General features: G+C 60.4%; 1 protein-coding gene and 1 non-coding gene across 3 annotated transcripts in view; one reads left to right on the top strand and one right to left on the bottom strand.

The window, feature by feature from the left end:
* Positions 1 to 2,448: 2,448 nt before the first annotated feature.
* The window catches only part of OTUD7A (OTU deubiquitinase 7A), a 94,088-nt gene continuing 81,235 nt past the window's right edge, over positions 2,449 to 15,301 (bottom strand). For both annotated transcript variants that reach the window (XM_066239980.1, XM_066239979.1), the window contains 7 exons: positions 15,150 to 15,277; positions 14,363 to 14,475; positions 11,446 to 11,573; positions 9,669 to 9,818; positions 6,045 to 6,159; positions 5,811 to 5,895; positions 2,449 to 4,210 (listed from right to left, as the gene is read on the bottom strand). In XM_066239980.1, the coding sequence (XP_066096077.1) occupies positions 2,771 to 4,210; positions 5,811 to 5,895; positions 6,045 to 6,159; positions 9,669 to 9,818; positions 11,446 to 11,573; positions 14,363 to 14,475; positions 15,150 to 15,277 (2,159 nt within the window). In that variant the 3' untranslated portion in view covers positions 2,449 to 2,770. The remainder of the gene's footprint in view (positions 4,211 to 5,810; positions 5,896 to 6,044; positions 6,160 to 9,668; positions 9,819 to 11,445; positions 11,574 to 14,362; positions 14,476 to 15,149; positions 15,278 to 15,301) is intronic.
* On the top strand, positions 5,168 to 5,274 carry LOC136311313 (U6 spliceosomal RNA). Its single transcript, XR_010726716.1, has one exon. It is a non-coding gene; the product is annotated as a U6 spliceosomal RNA (small nuclear RNA).

The raw sequence follows: 15,301 nt of genomic DNA on the forward strand, positions 1-15,301 counted from the left end.
GATAACTAATTTGGTCCAAGAAGTCCGTGATGGAGGACCAGTCTGAGCCACATGGAAGGTCCGTCCTATTGGTGCCCTGGACTGGTGACTTGAAGCTAAGAGTAGGCTCTCTCGTGTTTTTACTACCGTGTAGAGGGAAGGATGGACCCAGACCTCTCACAAAAGGAAACCATTATTTGTAAACAAGTGGTCCAAGTGCTAGAGTGTCAGCCTGGACGCCCTGGTATTTGGACCCAGCTACGAACCGCTGAGAAATCAGGGGCCTTCCTCCTGGTGGGAGGAGCCCACGCGGGTGCAGTCCTATTCACCGCGCACGTGCACGTCCGTCAGGAGTTGGGGCAGAGCTGAGTTTTAAATTCAAGGAGATGGAGCGGGTCACTATTATTTGATAATACTGTACCTACAAACGACACTGCCTGATTGTTAAGGTTTTTCTCTTTTTTGATAATAGATGGATTTTATTCTCACATTTTTTTCTTTACCCTTTTTTTTTTTTTTAAACAGAGAGCATAAGATATAATATCTGCATAACTAGTTTTGGAAAGTTTCTGGTTGTCTGTTTTTACATTAAAAATTTTTTTTATAAACAAGCAAGTATGCTTCCTTGACTTTGTGTGCCCATGAGTCTGGTTTTGATCGGCACAGTTAAAAGAGTTTCAAGGTTGGTGGTTTCAACCTTCTAAGACTGACCAGGGAGAGCGGCCTCTATCTGTGATCTCACAGTTTTGGCTGGCAGAGTCTGTCCAAAAAGCTGCAGACCCTCTCGATGAGAGATTTAAAAAACAAACAAACAAACAAAAAAACCCCACCTCCCTTTCATCGTTGTTGTTCTGAGTAACGAAAGAAACCCCAGTAATATCAGGGACAGGGATGTTAGCGATTGCCCCACATCGGAAGGACTGGAATGAAAAGTAAAACCTCAAAAAAAAAAAATGGCGTAAGGTTCTAATCTCATATATAATTTTGCTTCATTTCAGGAACCGCTCGTGCAAACTGTAAGTTACGGAAAACTCCACATGTGGTGGAATAATGGAAGAAAAAAAAAAAAAGAAATGAAAGGAATTACTCACAGGAGATACTCAAATTAGTTTATTATAATTCTTCAAACAAGTAAAAAAAAAAATCCCCTCCCCACGTATGTGTGTGTGTGTGTGTGTGTGTGTGTGTGTATATATATATATATTATTAATTTTTTTGCTGCTCTTTATGTGTTGGGGCGGTAAGCATCCATTCTGGAGGAGAAGCTGGCTCCAACGAGATGTTATACCGTCTGCACGTTCTGAGGGTACCCTCGCACAAAACCGGGTGGTTCTCTTTGTTTTAGGATGACCAGAGGCTCTCCTGAGGCTCTTGCCGGTGTTAAAAATATTCTTTTGCTAGCAAGGATTTCCCCCATCTCATTCGTACCTCCTGGCAAACGAGCGCTCTGCGCGGCGAGGGGAGGCACGGTTTCCTCCTCCGCATCCTTGACCAAGAACGGTGATCTTCAGAGGTAATCTTGGAAGGAAGAGGCTGCATATTGCTGCACAAACCGGGTAGCTAAGGACACATTTTTTTTTTTCCTCAAGAAATGTAGGAGGCACCAAAAAAAAGGGACGGCTCAGGGCGGAGGCTGCCCCCCCCTCCATGGATTATTGAGCCACAGGCAGGGTGATCCCTGGCCTGCAGAGGGGACCCCAATGGGAGTGGTGTCCCTGGATCCGGCTGAACCCAGACAGATGCAGGTGGCGTGGGGGTGGGGTGGGGGGCTTCCTTCCCTAAGAAAAGAGGCGCGGCTGGGTTTCAAAGCAGCCTCGTGGGGGCTTACACAGTGACCAAAGAGTCCATTCCTCGCCTCTCTCTGGGGCACCGGTGATCACTTCCTAGGGGCCCTCTGGGGACAGTCCACCGTGGAAGTGTCTTCAGAGGAGAAATGTGAGCAGGCTGGCATCTTTGCTCAGATACGGGCAACTCCAGGGAGTGAGTTCAGAACCTTGCTGTTTGGACCGAAGGTGCCTTTGGGAAGCTCCTGTCTCCTGAGCTGCCCGGCACCTGGGGCAATCGCTATACCTCACAGCACGCTGCGAGGTAGGTTGTCCGATGCCCATCCTACCGACGCCCGGGGCTTGGATGGCAGTGTGAGTGTTGCTCGAGCCACGGGGGGGATGTCTGCGGGAAGAGGTTTTGCTATTGAGATGGAGCCGTGTATATTCCTAAAGGGCCACAGTGACCACCACGGCATCCGCGGGAGGCCAGGTGCCTCCTCTCCTCCAGGAACCCGAGGGGGGAAGCCGGTGGCGCTCACAGAGAGCGGCCACCACAGTCCCAGGTCGCACACCTTCGCTCCTTAATCCTGGGCGGTACGGAGCGCACACATGTGACCACTGCATGGAAGAGGTCAGTCGCTGGGTTAGGGAAAAAGAAAAAAAAAAAAAAAAAAAAGCATGTAAAACACTCCCTTCTAAAAAACAAAGGGCTGCAAATTTCTTTATTTCGGAACAAAAATATTCTTGCAATGGCTATGAGTTTCCACGGTACGAGGCAGATGCTAGCTAGCACACCCACGGCCGACAGTATGACTTGTTTCCTATCCGTCTACTACCTGAGTGGCGTCAGTGTAAGTTCAGGCACCAGGAGGAATGTTTGACCAAACACGTACACGGCACTGACACAGGGGTCGCTGGCCTTCCGGGTGACCAGGGCACGTAAAAAAAAGACACCGACAGAATGGAAAGCAGTCCTTTCCGGGGCGAGCGGCCGGGGCTGGGGGGTGGGGAGGGGAGGCGTGTGCTCAGGGCCGGGCCCCACGCGCCTCGCGCCGCCGCCGCAGCTCCTCCCGGTAGCAGTAGGAGCAGAAGTGCTCCGTCTCCGCGCGCCCGTAGAAGGCGCAGTTCTCGCGCTGGCAGCGCCGCTGCGCAGGGCCCGGCCAGCCGCGGCCACACTCACCGTTCGAGCGCGCGGCCGGCGCCTCGGCGTCGGCGAATTCCAGGCCGTCGCGCGCGGCGCCGAAGCCGTTGGTGTAGGTCTGGGACTTGGGTTCGACCGCGCCGGCCGCCCCCGCCACGCTCGCCAGGGCTCCCGGCACAGCGCGCGCCAGGGACTCCACCGTGTTGACGGTGCGCAGGGCCGCGGCGCGAGCCGGGCTGTAGCTCTGCGAGGACAGCGAGCGGTTCTGCTGCGGGTAGGTGGCGCACGGCCGCAGCACGCCCACCGCCGGGAGGCACGCCTCCTCCGGCACGCCCGCTGTCTGCACGTGGATGACACTCTGGCGCGCGGGAGGGCTCCGCCCTAGGGCCGGTCCGCTGGCGCCTCCTCGCCGCGAGCTCCCGCCACCAGCACCCGGGGAGGCCTCGCCGCTCACCGCCGCCCGCGCCGCCCGCGTGCCTGACACCGGCCCAGGGCTCGGGCGTTCCTTGAACTTGAGTACCAGCTGCGTAGGCGGCCCGGCTGGCGGGCCCGGCGAAGCTCGCTCGCAGCTCGGGGCGCCCTCGGTCTCGGGCCTGCGTGCCGGTCTCTTGGCCCTGGTGGCGGCAGCGGCGGCTGCGGCAGCCGCTGCGTCGCGGCGCCGCTGCTCCTGCTCTGCGCTGAAGCGCTCCTGCGCGCTGGTCAGGTAGTAGCCGATCATCTCCTCATGGAACTGGTGCCGGTGGCTGGTGAGCAGCAGGCCGGCGAAGATGAACTTGCGCTCGCCCTGCATCGCAGCGCGCAGGATGTTGAGGCTCAGCTTCACGTCCGTGCTGTACTTCCAGGCATCGCCTCGGGGCCCGCCGCCCTTGTCCGCCGGCGATGCGCCCGCCACCTTGTCCGTGGGCGACGGCGTGGTCTTCTCCGATGGCGACGTGCTCGCTGACGTGCCTGACTCCTCCTTGCTTCCCTTGCGCGACTTGGTCTTCTTGTCCTTGCCGCGCTCGGGCGCATCGCTGTTCTTGCCGTTGGCGGAGTTGGCGCGGCCCATCTTGCCGTGCACCAGGCCGCCCAGGCCGCCCATGTTCTTCTTCAGCTTGATGCCCAGTGTCTTGCTGAAGCTGCCCAGCTTGTTGGCCACGGAATCCGCGCGCGTCTTGTCCTTCTCCTTGCGCTGTTTCTCCTTGTCCTTGTCCTTGCCGCTCTTGCCATTATTGCTGTTGGAATTGCTGCACACCGAGTCTCGGTCAGAATCCAGGGAGTCGGCCAGGGACTGCACGTCCTCTCCCGCCGACGCTGTTGGGGATTCCGGTTGTGCCAGAGGGGCCTGTGGGGAGACAGCGAGAGCGAGGGTGGAGGGTCAGAGATGAGCAGTCCCCATGTGGGACCCACGAAGACAAGACACTGCCCCTGTCCTGTGCTGCTACCTGGGGGCCTTGGGACATCGCTCTTGCAATCCCGACCCCTCTTTGCTGGTAACCTGAAAGTCTGAGCCAGGGAGTTTGGCTAAGGTGCAGGTACCCACATGACTTTGAGCCCTGGAGCCTCTGCCCACTTTAGAGAGGATTACCTGCCCACACTCTGGCTTTGCCACCCTGGTGAGGCTGCTGCCTGCCCGGACACAGGGGGACCAGGACCCAGGCTGGCCCCTTTGTAGAGGTCAAGGCCCTCAGGTGAGGATGACGCTTGTCTTGCGCCTGTAGGCGTCTCTCCTACCAAGGCATCTCTTCTGTTTGCTCCAGGGAGGGAGGGGACAGAGGCTTTGCTTTCAGAACCTCATTCTTCGGGCTTTGGAACAAACATCTCCTCCGTTCAGTGCTGCCCTGTGACTTTAAGGTTCCTTTCCCAGGCCGGCTGTACGGAGTGCTCAGCTAAGAAGGATTCAGAAATAGGACTGGCGCACAACAGGAAAGAGGTCACCATTTCCAGAAAGGGCCCCTGGTGGGGCCCAACAGAGCTGCCCTGTCACAGCCTAAAAGTCTTCTGGTTCTCATTCTTGGGCTGTTGCCTCCAGTACCCACCCACCCCCGGTGCCTGGCATGTCCTGGTCCGGACTCTGCCTTTAACCTCAGTCCCATTTTGTGTTGAAGTGAGGAAACTGATTTCTGGGGAAGACGAATTTTTTATAAGCCTTTTCCTTTTCCCTTTCCTTTCTTTCTCTTTTTCTTTCTTTCTTTTTCTCTCTTTCTCTCTCTCTCCCTTTCTTAAACACAATTCCCTTTTCCTGGAAATTGGCTACCAAGCTGAGAGAACATCCGGCAGACATTTAAAGTGACTCCCTCTTGTGCTCGCTTCGGCAGCACATATACTAAAACTGGAACGATACAGAGAAGATTAGCATGGCCCCTGCGCAAGGATGACACGCAAATTCGTGAAGCGTTCCATATTTAAATAAATAAATAAATAAATAAAGTGACTCCCTCTTAACATCTGGAGGCCGGGGAGTGCAGAGGGGGCGCTGAGGACTGCAGCGCCAGTTCCCTCGCTTTCCCAGGGAACACAGTTTATAACGAATTCCGTTCCCACGTGATATTCCGATCTCGCAGAGATAGTGTGTGTTGCGACTTGCCCAGGGTTTGTTTTTTCTGAGTGGGTGTGTTTATTCCTCTCCCAGAAAAAACGGGGGGAAAAAATAAATCCTGTAGCAGGAGCGGGAGCGCGCCCGCATACAGACACACACATGCTCCTGCACGTCACGCACGCACTGGGAACCTGGGGCCTCACGCCAGGGCGATGGAGGCCAGGACTGCAGGAAGGTCTGGGGCTCGAGGGTGGAGTCCCTGGCGCAACCCAAGATGGGGAAATGGGCTCCACACCGCGACCCAGCGTTTGGGAGGAGGCCAGCCAAGCGCTTGGCGCTACCGCGCGGCCGCGTTGCCGCGTTGTGCGCTGCCGCGCGGCCGCATCACAGCACACGCCAGGCTCACCCGGGTCTCAGAGGGGATCCGGATCCACGTCACGTTCATGTAGCTGTGCAGAAGGCTCAGCTTGGCTTCCAGCGACAGGATCAGGCTGGCGAGAGAAGACACGGGGGTCAAATGTGCCCCACCGCCCGCCTGCAGGCTCGCCAGCTGTCGTGGCGGAGCCGGGGCAGCCCAGCCCCTCACCTTGTGGGGTCTGCGGATGGGGGTGGGGAGAGAGGATACAGGGCTAGGGCTTACTGGGCCAACCGGGCGTTGTCGTTGTCGTCTTTCCCCCACTCCCAGCCCTTCCCAGGGTCCACTGCAAAGTGCAGGGGCAGCAGCTTGTGCTCCGAGTCCGTCAAGGGGATCACGGCTGGAAGAGAAGAGAAGCGCGTTGCCAGTTGGTCCCTGGCCGCCAGAAGCCTGGAAGATCCCCCCTCAGCAACCCCCGAGGGGAACAGGAAAGGGAATCCTTCCGCATCCCAGTCCAACGCTCTATCCACCGCGCCACGGGCTGGTCAAGGGACTTCTTAAACCAGGTGTCTCCGCGGTTAAGCAGAGCCAACGGAGCTAGCGCGCCCGGTCCCCGGCTTTTCCGAGGACCCCCGCACAGTTTACAATTCATTCCGCTCTGCGCGGCAGCGCTTGGCCTTCCGATCTCACGGAGATCGTTTGTGTTGCGGCTTGCCCACGGTTCGTTTTCTGAGTGGGGGTGTTTATTCCTCTCCTGGAGAACACAGGGGACGAAAAATCCCCGGGCAGGAGCGAAAGAGCCAGGTCCACCCGCACACACGGTCCACTACGGGCTGAATCGAAGATTTCTTATTGAGGGTGGACCTGACGGGCAGCGGGCGCTGTCACCGGGAACTGCGAAGAGTCGGGGTCTGTCACGGACAGGGCAAGGCTATGAGTGCCTCTGTTAGGTCCCACAGAAGACCCAAGCGGGCTCAGCGCACTGTACGGGCTCGCCTTGAAGGCCGAGGTGGTCTGGGGCCGATGTTCCCCTCTTCTACCAGAGATGGTCCCCGGCCGCCTGCTCATCTCCCCTGTGATTTCGTTCAAGCCTGTCTCAGTGCAAGGGACCCACGGTGGCAGCGGCGGCCCAGAGAGAGCTCCGTGGGCGCAGGGGCCCCTGCCTGCAGGGAGCTCACAGGCTGTGTTGGGGCGAGCTTTGTGACATCGGGTCGTGCTAAACGGACTGCAGGGTAAACAGCAGGCTGTGGGCGGGCTGGAGAGGGAGACTTCTCAGCAGAAGGAGGCAGGGAGGGTGAGAGGGCAGTGAAGAGAGGTGGGGGAGGGGCTGATTCATCACAAACCCTCCTGAGTGGCACGTGAAGCCCAGGGAGGAGGGGCGGGGAGTGGGGGAAGTGTTGGCCCTCCACCAAGAAAGGCTGGGGCGGACTGGGGTGTGTGTGTGGGTGGGGGGGCGTTGTCTGGGATCTACAGGGAGCTTCTGAGCAGCTACAGGACCCCCCAGTGATACAGCCCACTCCTGTTGTCAGGGGCCAGGAGCAGGAAGAGGGGGAGACAGCCTACCCCTGCGGGCCCCACTCGGGGCCGCACAGCCAGGGGCTGAGGCCAGGCCAGCTGCTGTGTCTGCCGGAGAGGGCTTCCTGGCTTCAGGCCTGTGTCTGGTGGGTGGGGACCGAGCTGCAGGGGCACCCTGCCTGTCCACACGCTGGGGGTGGCCACCTGTAGGTGCAGGCAGAAACCTGTGTTACAGCCCGGGGGTGCCGGGGTCTCCCGCAGGGGCCTTCTCCTCCGCTCTCTCTCCCGCCTTAGGAAGCATGTGCCCCTCCCCCCTTGCAGATGGAGAAATGGGTGGAGACCGACAGTCCTGTGCTCCCGCCTCCCTATCTCGGGCTTGTTTCTCGCCCACTCTGAAGCAAAGCCCCGCACAGAAGCCTCCCCCCCCCCCCACCACCACGTGTTGCCGGATGTGGCCCTGATCCCAGCACGTGGTGTTTCTCCACAGCCTGGTTTCCTTTGGCACCAAGAGCCTTTGGGGTCCGTGAGCCCCCAGACGCCAGTCCGGCCCGGGGCCTGCCCCCTCCTCCTCACTCCCCTCCCTCCCGGGTATCACTTCCCCATGATTCCCGGCAAGAACAAAAGGCCAACAGAATCTGAGATGGGACGCCATTCCGTTACCTCTTTCACTTGACCCAATGCCGCCCTCTACTGTTGCACTGAGGAAGTGTGAGCGCAGACGATCTCCACAGCCCCCCATATCACCCCTGAACGGGCAGCGGTTTTCTGGTTTTCATCTGGCTGGACTGGGCAGAAGTGGCCCCCGCACCCAAGCTGCCCTTCCCAGGGCTGAGCTGCAGGCCGGCTCCGGACTGGCCTCCCTCGGGCAATCCGCAGGAGCCTGTCCCATGGCTCCAGGTATCACCACGGCAACCGGGGGAGGTCGGCCTGGCTTCCCATGCATCCGTCCTCCAGGGGCCATAGAGGTCCCCTCCCTAGGCGCCTGACAGGGCTGCTCAGCTCCCTGGAATCCTCAGTAAATCTTCCCATTCGAGCCCCCTCTCCTCCACATCCACGCTCAGATGGCCAAACCGAAGCGTCCAGGAAAAAGACCCAAGGACAACCTTTTAAACAAACATCCCTCGTGCGTCCCCAAACAGGAAAACCTGGAGACTGTTGTTCAAGAACAGTAACTTGTTTGGAGCTGTTTCTCTGGGAGCACTTTGGGCAACTTGGGTCCGTCTGCTCTTCATCCCTGCCCCCCCTTCCGGGGGGAGAGGGCTGCCCAACCATGGCTACGTGCCCAGCCCCCAGGGAAGAGGTGCCCAGCTACACCCGTGAACCGTGAATGGCAGTGCTGGGCGATGTGGTTCTGGGGGGCCCTGTCCCCTCTCCCCACCCCGTAGCATGTGCTCCACCTATGGCAGGTCCTTTTGGAGAGATGCTGAGCTTTTTTTTTGGGTGGTGGTGGTGTGTGTGTGTGGGGGGAGATTCAAGGCCTTTCGGTTTATCTTTGGAGCAATGTTTAAGGATCAGGAGACAGGCCTGATGTAGGGGCAAGGCAGTGCCACCGAGAGGTCGCGTACATGAAGGGACCATCCCGTGATGGTCACTTTATATTTCAGTGGTGAGGTCCTTGAGCTTGTCGAATGAGAAGTGACCAAATGTGGAGGCTGGGCAGGGGGCAGGGAGACGGACAGAACGGGGGGGGGGGTACAGGGAGGGGCAAGGAGAACAAGGGCAGGGTGGGAGGGCTCAGCACCCAGGATGGTGGGTACTGCTGCACCCGCTGACAGACAAGGGGACAGGCAGAGGCCACACGGTGCCCCTCATGCCATGCAGCTCTCCTTCTCTCCCGGCCACCGCATGTTGCCAGATGTGGCCCTGACCCCAGCATGTGGTGTTTCTCCACAGCCTGGTTTCCTTTGTGACGCTGGCTGCGTCACACCAATGACATTCCCAGCAGCCCCACACTTGGCTCAGGTCCGCTGTGCCCCCCCGCCACCCGCACCAGCCTCTGGACATCACGCGTAGTCTCCAAAACTAGTTCTAAGTTGCTTCTCTCTTGCCTCTGTCTGTTCATTCTTCTGAATTGGAAATAATGGCTCGCCTTCTGCATGGGCCTTGTGCACGCTTGGGGCACATCCTGCCTTGGACAGGGTAAACCCAGATGCAACAGCTGAGTAACACATAATCACTGAACTGACACCCCCCGCTCCCCCGTGAACATTGTTATTGTCAGTGATGTTGTTCATGCACAGACAGGGCAGTTGACGCACAACGCATTGCTGCTGAGTGCGCATGTGCAGGGCGTGGCTCTCCGGAGGTGCCGCGTCCCCTCCCCCACACTGCAGCGTCCACCCCACCCCCTGAGCACTGGGCGGGCTCAGGCCAGCAGCCGTGGGTGGGGCGTACCTTGTTCTCTTTGCTGATCTCGCTGCTCCATGGACACCAGGGCGGAGAAATGCGCTTGGTCGTAGGCCAGAACCAGAGGCGAGCAGTGGCACCTGTTGGGAGGGACCTCCAGGGGTAGGTAGATCCCTCCGAACGGGATTGGTGCAAACGCTGTGGAAGCAGAAAAGGGTGAGGGGACAGGGAGCCCGCAGGGACCAGGGGACACCCTTATCCCCCCTGGGGGGGGGTGAGGCGGGCCCCAGTTTCTCCAAGGCCTTACTTCAGGGGTCCCCAAACTACGGCCCCCTGAGGCCATTTATCCGGCCCCCGCCGCACTTCCAGAAGGGGCACCTCTTTCATTGGTGGTCAGTGAGAGGAGCACATTGACCATCTCATTAGCCAAAAGCAGGCCCATAGTTCCCATTGAAATACTGGTCAGTTGGTTGATTTAAATTTACTTGTTCTTTATTTTAAATATTGTATTAGTTCCCGTTTTGTTTTTTTACTTTAAAATAAGATATGTGCAGTGTGCGTAGGAATTTGTTCATAGTTTTTTTTTATAGTCTGGCCTTCCAACGGTCTGAGGGACAGTGAACTGGCCCCCTGTGTAAAAAGTTTGGGGACCCCTGCCTTACTTAGTCGAGGGGCTTCAATGTCCCGTCTGTCCGGGCAGGGAGGGTGGTGGTGTCTATCCCCGGAGGTGGTGGTGAGGGCTGAGGCAGAGGCGTGTGTGTGCACGGGGCAGTGGCAGCAAGAGCTCGGCTCTGGGAGGGCGGGCGGCTCCCCTGTGCACCCCAGCCCTGCCTGCTGACGTCACACTTTCTGTGTTCCTTTTTCCTCTCTAACACGGGGTCGTCTGCGGAGGGCTGGTGGGGGGCAGGAGTGGCTGAGGGCCCCGGGACGAGGCTGCCTTGCTGGAGAGGGTGTGGGCTGTCTGCCCCTCTGGGGACTCAGTTGGGGACCGGCAGCACCCAGGGTTGGGTCCCCACCCTGACCCACAGGGCCTTGCTGGAGAGGGTGTGGGCTGTCTGCCCCTCTGGGGACTCAGTTGGGGACCGGCAGCACCCAGGGTTGGGTCCCCACCCTGACCCACAGGGCCTTGCTGGAGAGGGTGTGGGCTGTCTGCCCCTCTGGGGACTCAGCTGGGGACCGGCAGCACCCAGGGTTGGGTCCCCACCCTGACCCACAGGGCCTTGCTGGAGAGGGTGTGGGCTGTCTGCCCCTCTGGGGACTCAGCTGGGGACCGGCAGCACCCAGGGTTGGGTCCCCACCCTGACCCACAGGGCCTTGCTGGAGAGGGTGTGGGCTGTCTGCCCCTCTGGGGACTCAGCTGGGGACCGGCAGCACCCAGGGTTGGGTCCTCACCCTGACCCACAGGGCCTTGCTGGAGAGGGTGTGGGCTGTCTGCCCCTCTGGGGACTCAGCTGGGGACCGGCAGCACCCAGGGTTGGGTCCCCACCCTGACCCACAGGGCCTTGCTGGAGAGGGTGTGGGCTGTCTGCCCCTCTGGGGACTCAGCTGGGGACCGGCAGCACCCAGGGTTGGGTCCCCACCCTGACCCACAGGGCCAATGCATGGGCCAGGGCCAGGGCCAGGGCCAGTGTCCTGTCCTCAGGGAGGGGAAGGAAGCAGGGAGAGTGGGAGGGTGGGCACGGGGACATGTGCAGGCCGAGGGAGGCTCTCCGGCCTTCCGGGAGCTCGGCCCGAGGCTGGCGGAACTGTCTCTTCCTGAGTCGGGGACCCCATGCTTTCTGGGTCACGCGGGAAACAGGTCGGCTCGATCACGTGTCCGCTTTACCTTCTCCGCCCGAGTCCCTCAGCATGGTGTCCGCCACCACCACGATGGGCCTTCTCAGGATGTGGGCGAGGACAAACACGTGGAACTCCTCCAGGCTCTCGTACACGGGGTCCTCCGAGTTGTCCACCCTGGGGGGCAGAGCGAGGCGAGGCCGTCACCGGACCAGTCAGAAAAGGGGCGGGCGAACACAGGACACCTCCCCATCTGATGTGCCCTCCGTGGACCCTGGCCGTCACAGCCATCCCAGGCCACCTGCCTCCCCTGCTCTCCACGGACGACAGTTGAAGGAGGGGAGTTCCACCCCCGGCTCTGGGTTGGGCGGTCTCGGGAAATAAAGTCTTCCTGGACGCAGAGGCGTGTGGGGACGTGGGGGCCGGTTCCCCCAGGGTGGGTGGCAAGGACCTGGCAGGGGCAGGAGTGGGGGAGGCTTCCCTCTGTTTACAGCACTCCGGCTGCACCCATCGGTGCAGGCCATCCCGGGATTGTTGGACAGGCTGGGGGGGCCCATAGCGACCGAGGTCCGAGGGGCTTTCTAGGGAATGTCCCCACGCATGAGGGTGGTGGGCAGTCTCCCTGGATTTCAGTCTCCGGAGCAGGAGAGAAGGAAGTGACTGAGTGTCCCCCAACGCAAGCTCCTCGGACCAACCGTCCACAGCCCGTGGCCCTGGCTCAGGGAAAGAGCAGGCTCCAGGATGGCTTTGGTCACGGCCTCCGGGCAGAAGGCTGCAGCCCTGATGTCCCTCAAACCCTGGGAGGCAGGAGAGAACCAGGGCCCACAGCTTGCTGGGGCCTCTGTGGGGTCTGTGGTGCTGGCCAAAGTGGCGCTGGGTCTTGTTTCTGGGCACTCTGATGCCCACGGTGACCGGGGGGAGGTCTGTGAAGGAGGTGGGGCCGGGCGAGGGGCAGCAGATGTGGCCCTGCTGGTGGTGGTGGTGGGGGGGTGACTTGGGGACACGGCTCTGCATACACAGCTCACAGCCAAGTAGTTGAATTACATTTGAACAAAGGCCCGGCAGATGGCCGGGCCACACTGCAAGCAGTGGCTGTCTCTACAGGCATCCTGTCCTTCCCGGGGGGAGTGGGGGAGGGGGGTCTCCTCGGTGTCCCTGTTCACGGTTCCTTGTTCCCTTGGTGGAGACTTTCTCAAGGGGTGACAACTCGGCCCTCGGCTTCAAAACGTAGGAGCCGGAGGAGGCTCTGTGGCTGCCCCGTCTGGGGACGTCTCATTCCCGCACCGGGACATGTCGCCGCTGCCCACACGGGGGTCCACCTGGGAGACCCTAGGCTCACTTAGTGATCTTTTGTTCTCACAGAAATAAGGTATGTAGCCTGGCCAGGCGGTGGCGCAGTGGGTAGAGTCGAACTGGGAGCAGAGGACCCAGGTTCGAGACCCCGAGGTCGCCAGCTTGAACGCGGGCTCATCTGGTTTGAGCAAAAAGCTCACCAGCTTGAGCCCAAGGTCGCCGGCTTGAGCAAGGGGGTCACTTGGTCTGCGGTAGCTGCTCCCCCTCCTCCAATCAAGGCACATATGAGAAAGCAATCAATGAACAACTAAGATGCTGCAACGAAGAATTGATGCTTCTCATCTCTCTCCCCTCCTGTCTGTCTGTCCCTCTCTCTGTCCCTCTCTCTGTCTCTGTAAAAAGAAAAAAAAAAAAAAGAAGAAGAAGAAATGAGGTATCTAGTTTGGAACAACCTCCAACTTGGTGGTGGATGCAAGGACGGCACATGGGAAGGACCACAGTCGTGTGCCACCTCCAGAGGCCAGCGGCGTCACGAGCGCCCTCGCCACAGCTGTCTGCAGGGCAGTGTGATGGGGTCCAAGGAACACGCGGCAGAACAAGGTGGCACAGCCAGTGTGAGCCCCGTGCCTCTGCCCGTGACGTGCTCGTGGGGCTGGGCACACCCCCAAGTATCTACAGGGCGTCCAGCACTGGTCCAGTGTGAGCCCTGTGCCTCTGCCCGTGACGTGCCCGTGGGGCTGGGCACACCCCCAAGTATCTACAGGGCGTCCAGCAGTGGTCCAGTGTGAGCCCTGTGCCTCTGCCCGTGACATGCCCGTGGGGCTGGGCACACCCCCCAAGTATCTACAGGGCATCCAGCACCGGTCCAGTGTGAGCCCTGTGCCTCTGCCCGTGACGTGCCCGTGGGGCTGGGCACCCCCCCAAGTATCTACAGGGCGTCCAGCAGTGGTCCAGTGTGAGCCCTGTGCCTCTGCCCGTGACATGCCCGTGGGGCTGGGCACAACCCCAAGTATCTACAGGGCGTCCAGCACCGGTCCAGTGTGAGCCCTGTGCCTCTGCCCGTGACGTGCCCGTGGGGCTGGGCACACCCCCAAGTATCTACAGGGCGTCCAGCACTGGTCCAGTGTGAGCCCTGTGCCTCTGCCCGTGACACGCCCGTGGGGCTGGGCACACCCCAAGTATCTACAGGGCGTCCAGCACTGGTCCAGTGTGAGCCCTGTGCCTCTGCCCGTGACACGCCCGTGGGGCTGGGCACACCCCCCAAGTATCTACAGGGCGTCCAGCAGTGGTCCAGTGTGAGCCCCGTGCCTCTGCCCGTGACGTGCCCGTGGGGCTGGGGGCACCCCCAAGTATCTACAAGGCGTCCAGCAGTGGTCCAGTGTGAGCCCTGTGCCTCTGCCCGTGACGTGCCCGTGGGGCTGGGCACACCCCCCAAGTATCTACAGGGCATCCAGCACCGGTTCAGTGTGAGCCCTGTGCCTCTGCCCGTGACGTGCCTGTGGGGCTGGGCACACCCCCAAGTATCTACAGGGCGTCCAGCAGTGGTCCACAGCCTTCCCCCGGGTTCTCGAGTGGAACCTGCTGTACGGAGGTGAGAGTTTCTGCACCCCCCGATCTTGGGGTGCCGCATGCTCCCGGGGTGGCGAGCAGGGAGGGGCTGGGGCAGCACTCACCCCCCGCCCGTGCCGCCGTTCTTGCTGAAGTGCGTGCGTGGCTCGCTGGAGGCCAGCTTCAGCAGCTCCGTCCACTCCCTCTCCCACTCGTCCTCGGTGTACACCAGCCCTGACTGGCACAGCGGGACGCGGGGTCAGTGGGTGGCGGCGGCCTCCTCACCCTCCACAGCCGGGCCAGCCCCCCCGCTGGGGGTGTCCCACCGGGACCCAGGCTGGGTGCACCTGTCAGTGGCCACAGACTGTCTGGACTCGAGTTTCCAGAACCCCTCCCATCTCTAATTTCAATGCTATTGGGGGCCCACCCAGCATCAGGGGTCATTCCCAGGGGGCAATCGGTACATGCACCAGGCCTGGGTTGAGCGTTAAACAGTCTAAAGGGGTAACAGGCCAACTTCCAACAGATGTCAGGCAGAACCTTCTTCCAGGGACAGCGAGGTGCCAATGTTCACGTGGGCAGGACGGCCGGGAGTCTGAGCACACACACGGGGCTGGGCCATGGGCAGGGCCAGGGCCACCAGCGGGGACCTGACCCCAGGTGATCTCTGGGAGGGAGTGAAGATGGTTGGCTTCTATGATTAGGGGGTGTCAGCGGACGTCTGCCATCGTGCACCAGAGCCTGAGCTCCTCTTCGGTGGACTGACACGGGGAGGGCACGCCTGTCCCAGACGTCACTTCCACACAGACGGCCTTGGCCTTGGGGTCAAGCTCCGGACTCCACTGTGGGCCCGTGGCTACGGCTGGTGGGGCCCCAGGTGCAGACAGACACACACCCCGCCCGGGGACCAACCTCCTTGTTCTGCTGTGTCTGCTGCCACCTCCATCTCCGCTTTAGGGCTTCCCTCTCAGCCCCCGTCCTCATCATGGTGTAGAGAGCTTTTCTCAAAACCAGGTCCCGGTCGTGGAAACCCCACATTCCTGCAGCAGGGAGCAGAGGTGGGA

Source organism: Saccopteryx bilineata, chromosome 7 (assembly GCF_036850765.1).
Source record: "Saccopteryx bilineata isolate mSacBil1 chromosome 7, mSacBil1_pri_phased_curated, whole genome shotgun sequence".
NCBI classification, from domain to species: Eukaryota; Metazoa; Chordata; class Mammalia; order Chiroptera; family Emballonuridae; genus Saccopteryx; species Saccopteryx bilineata.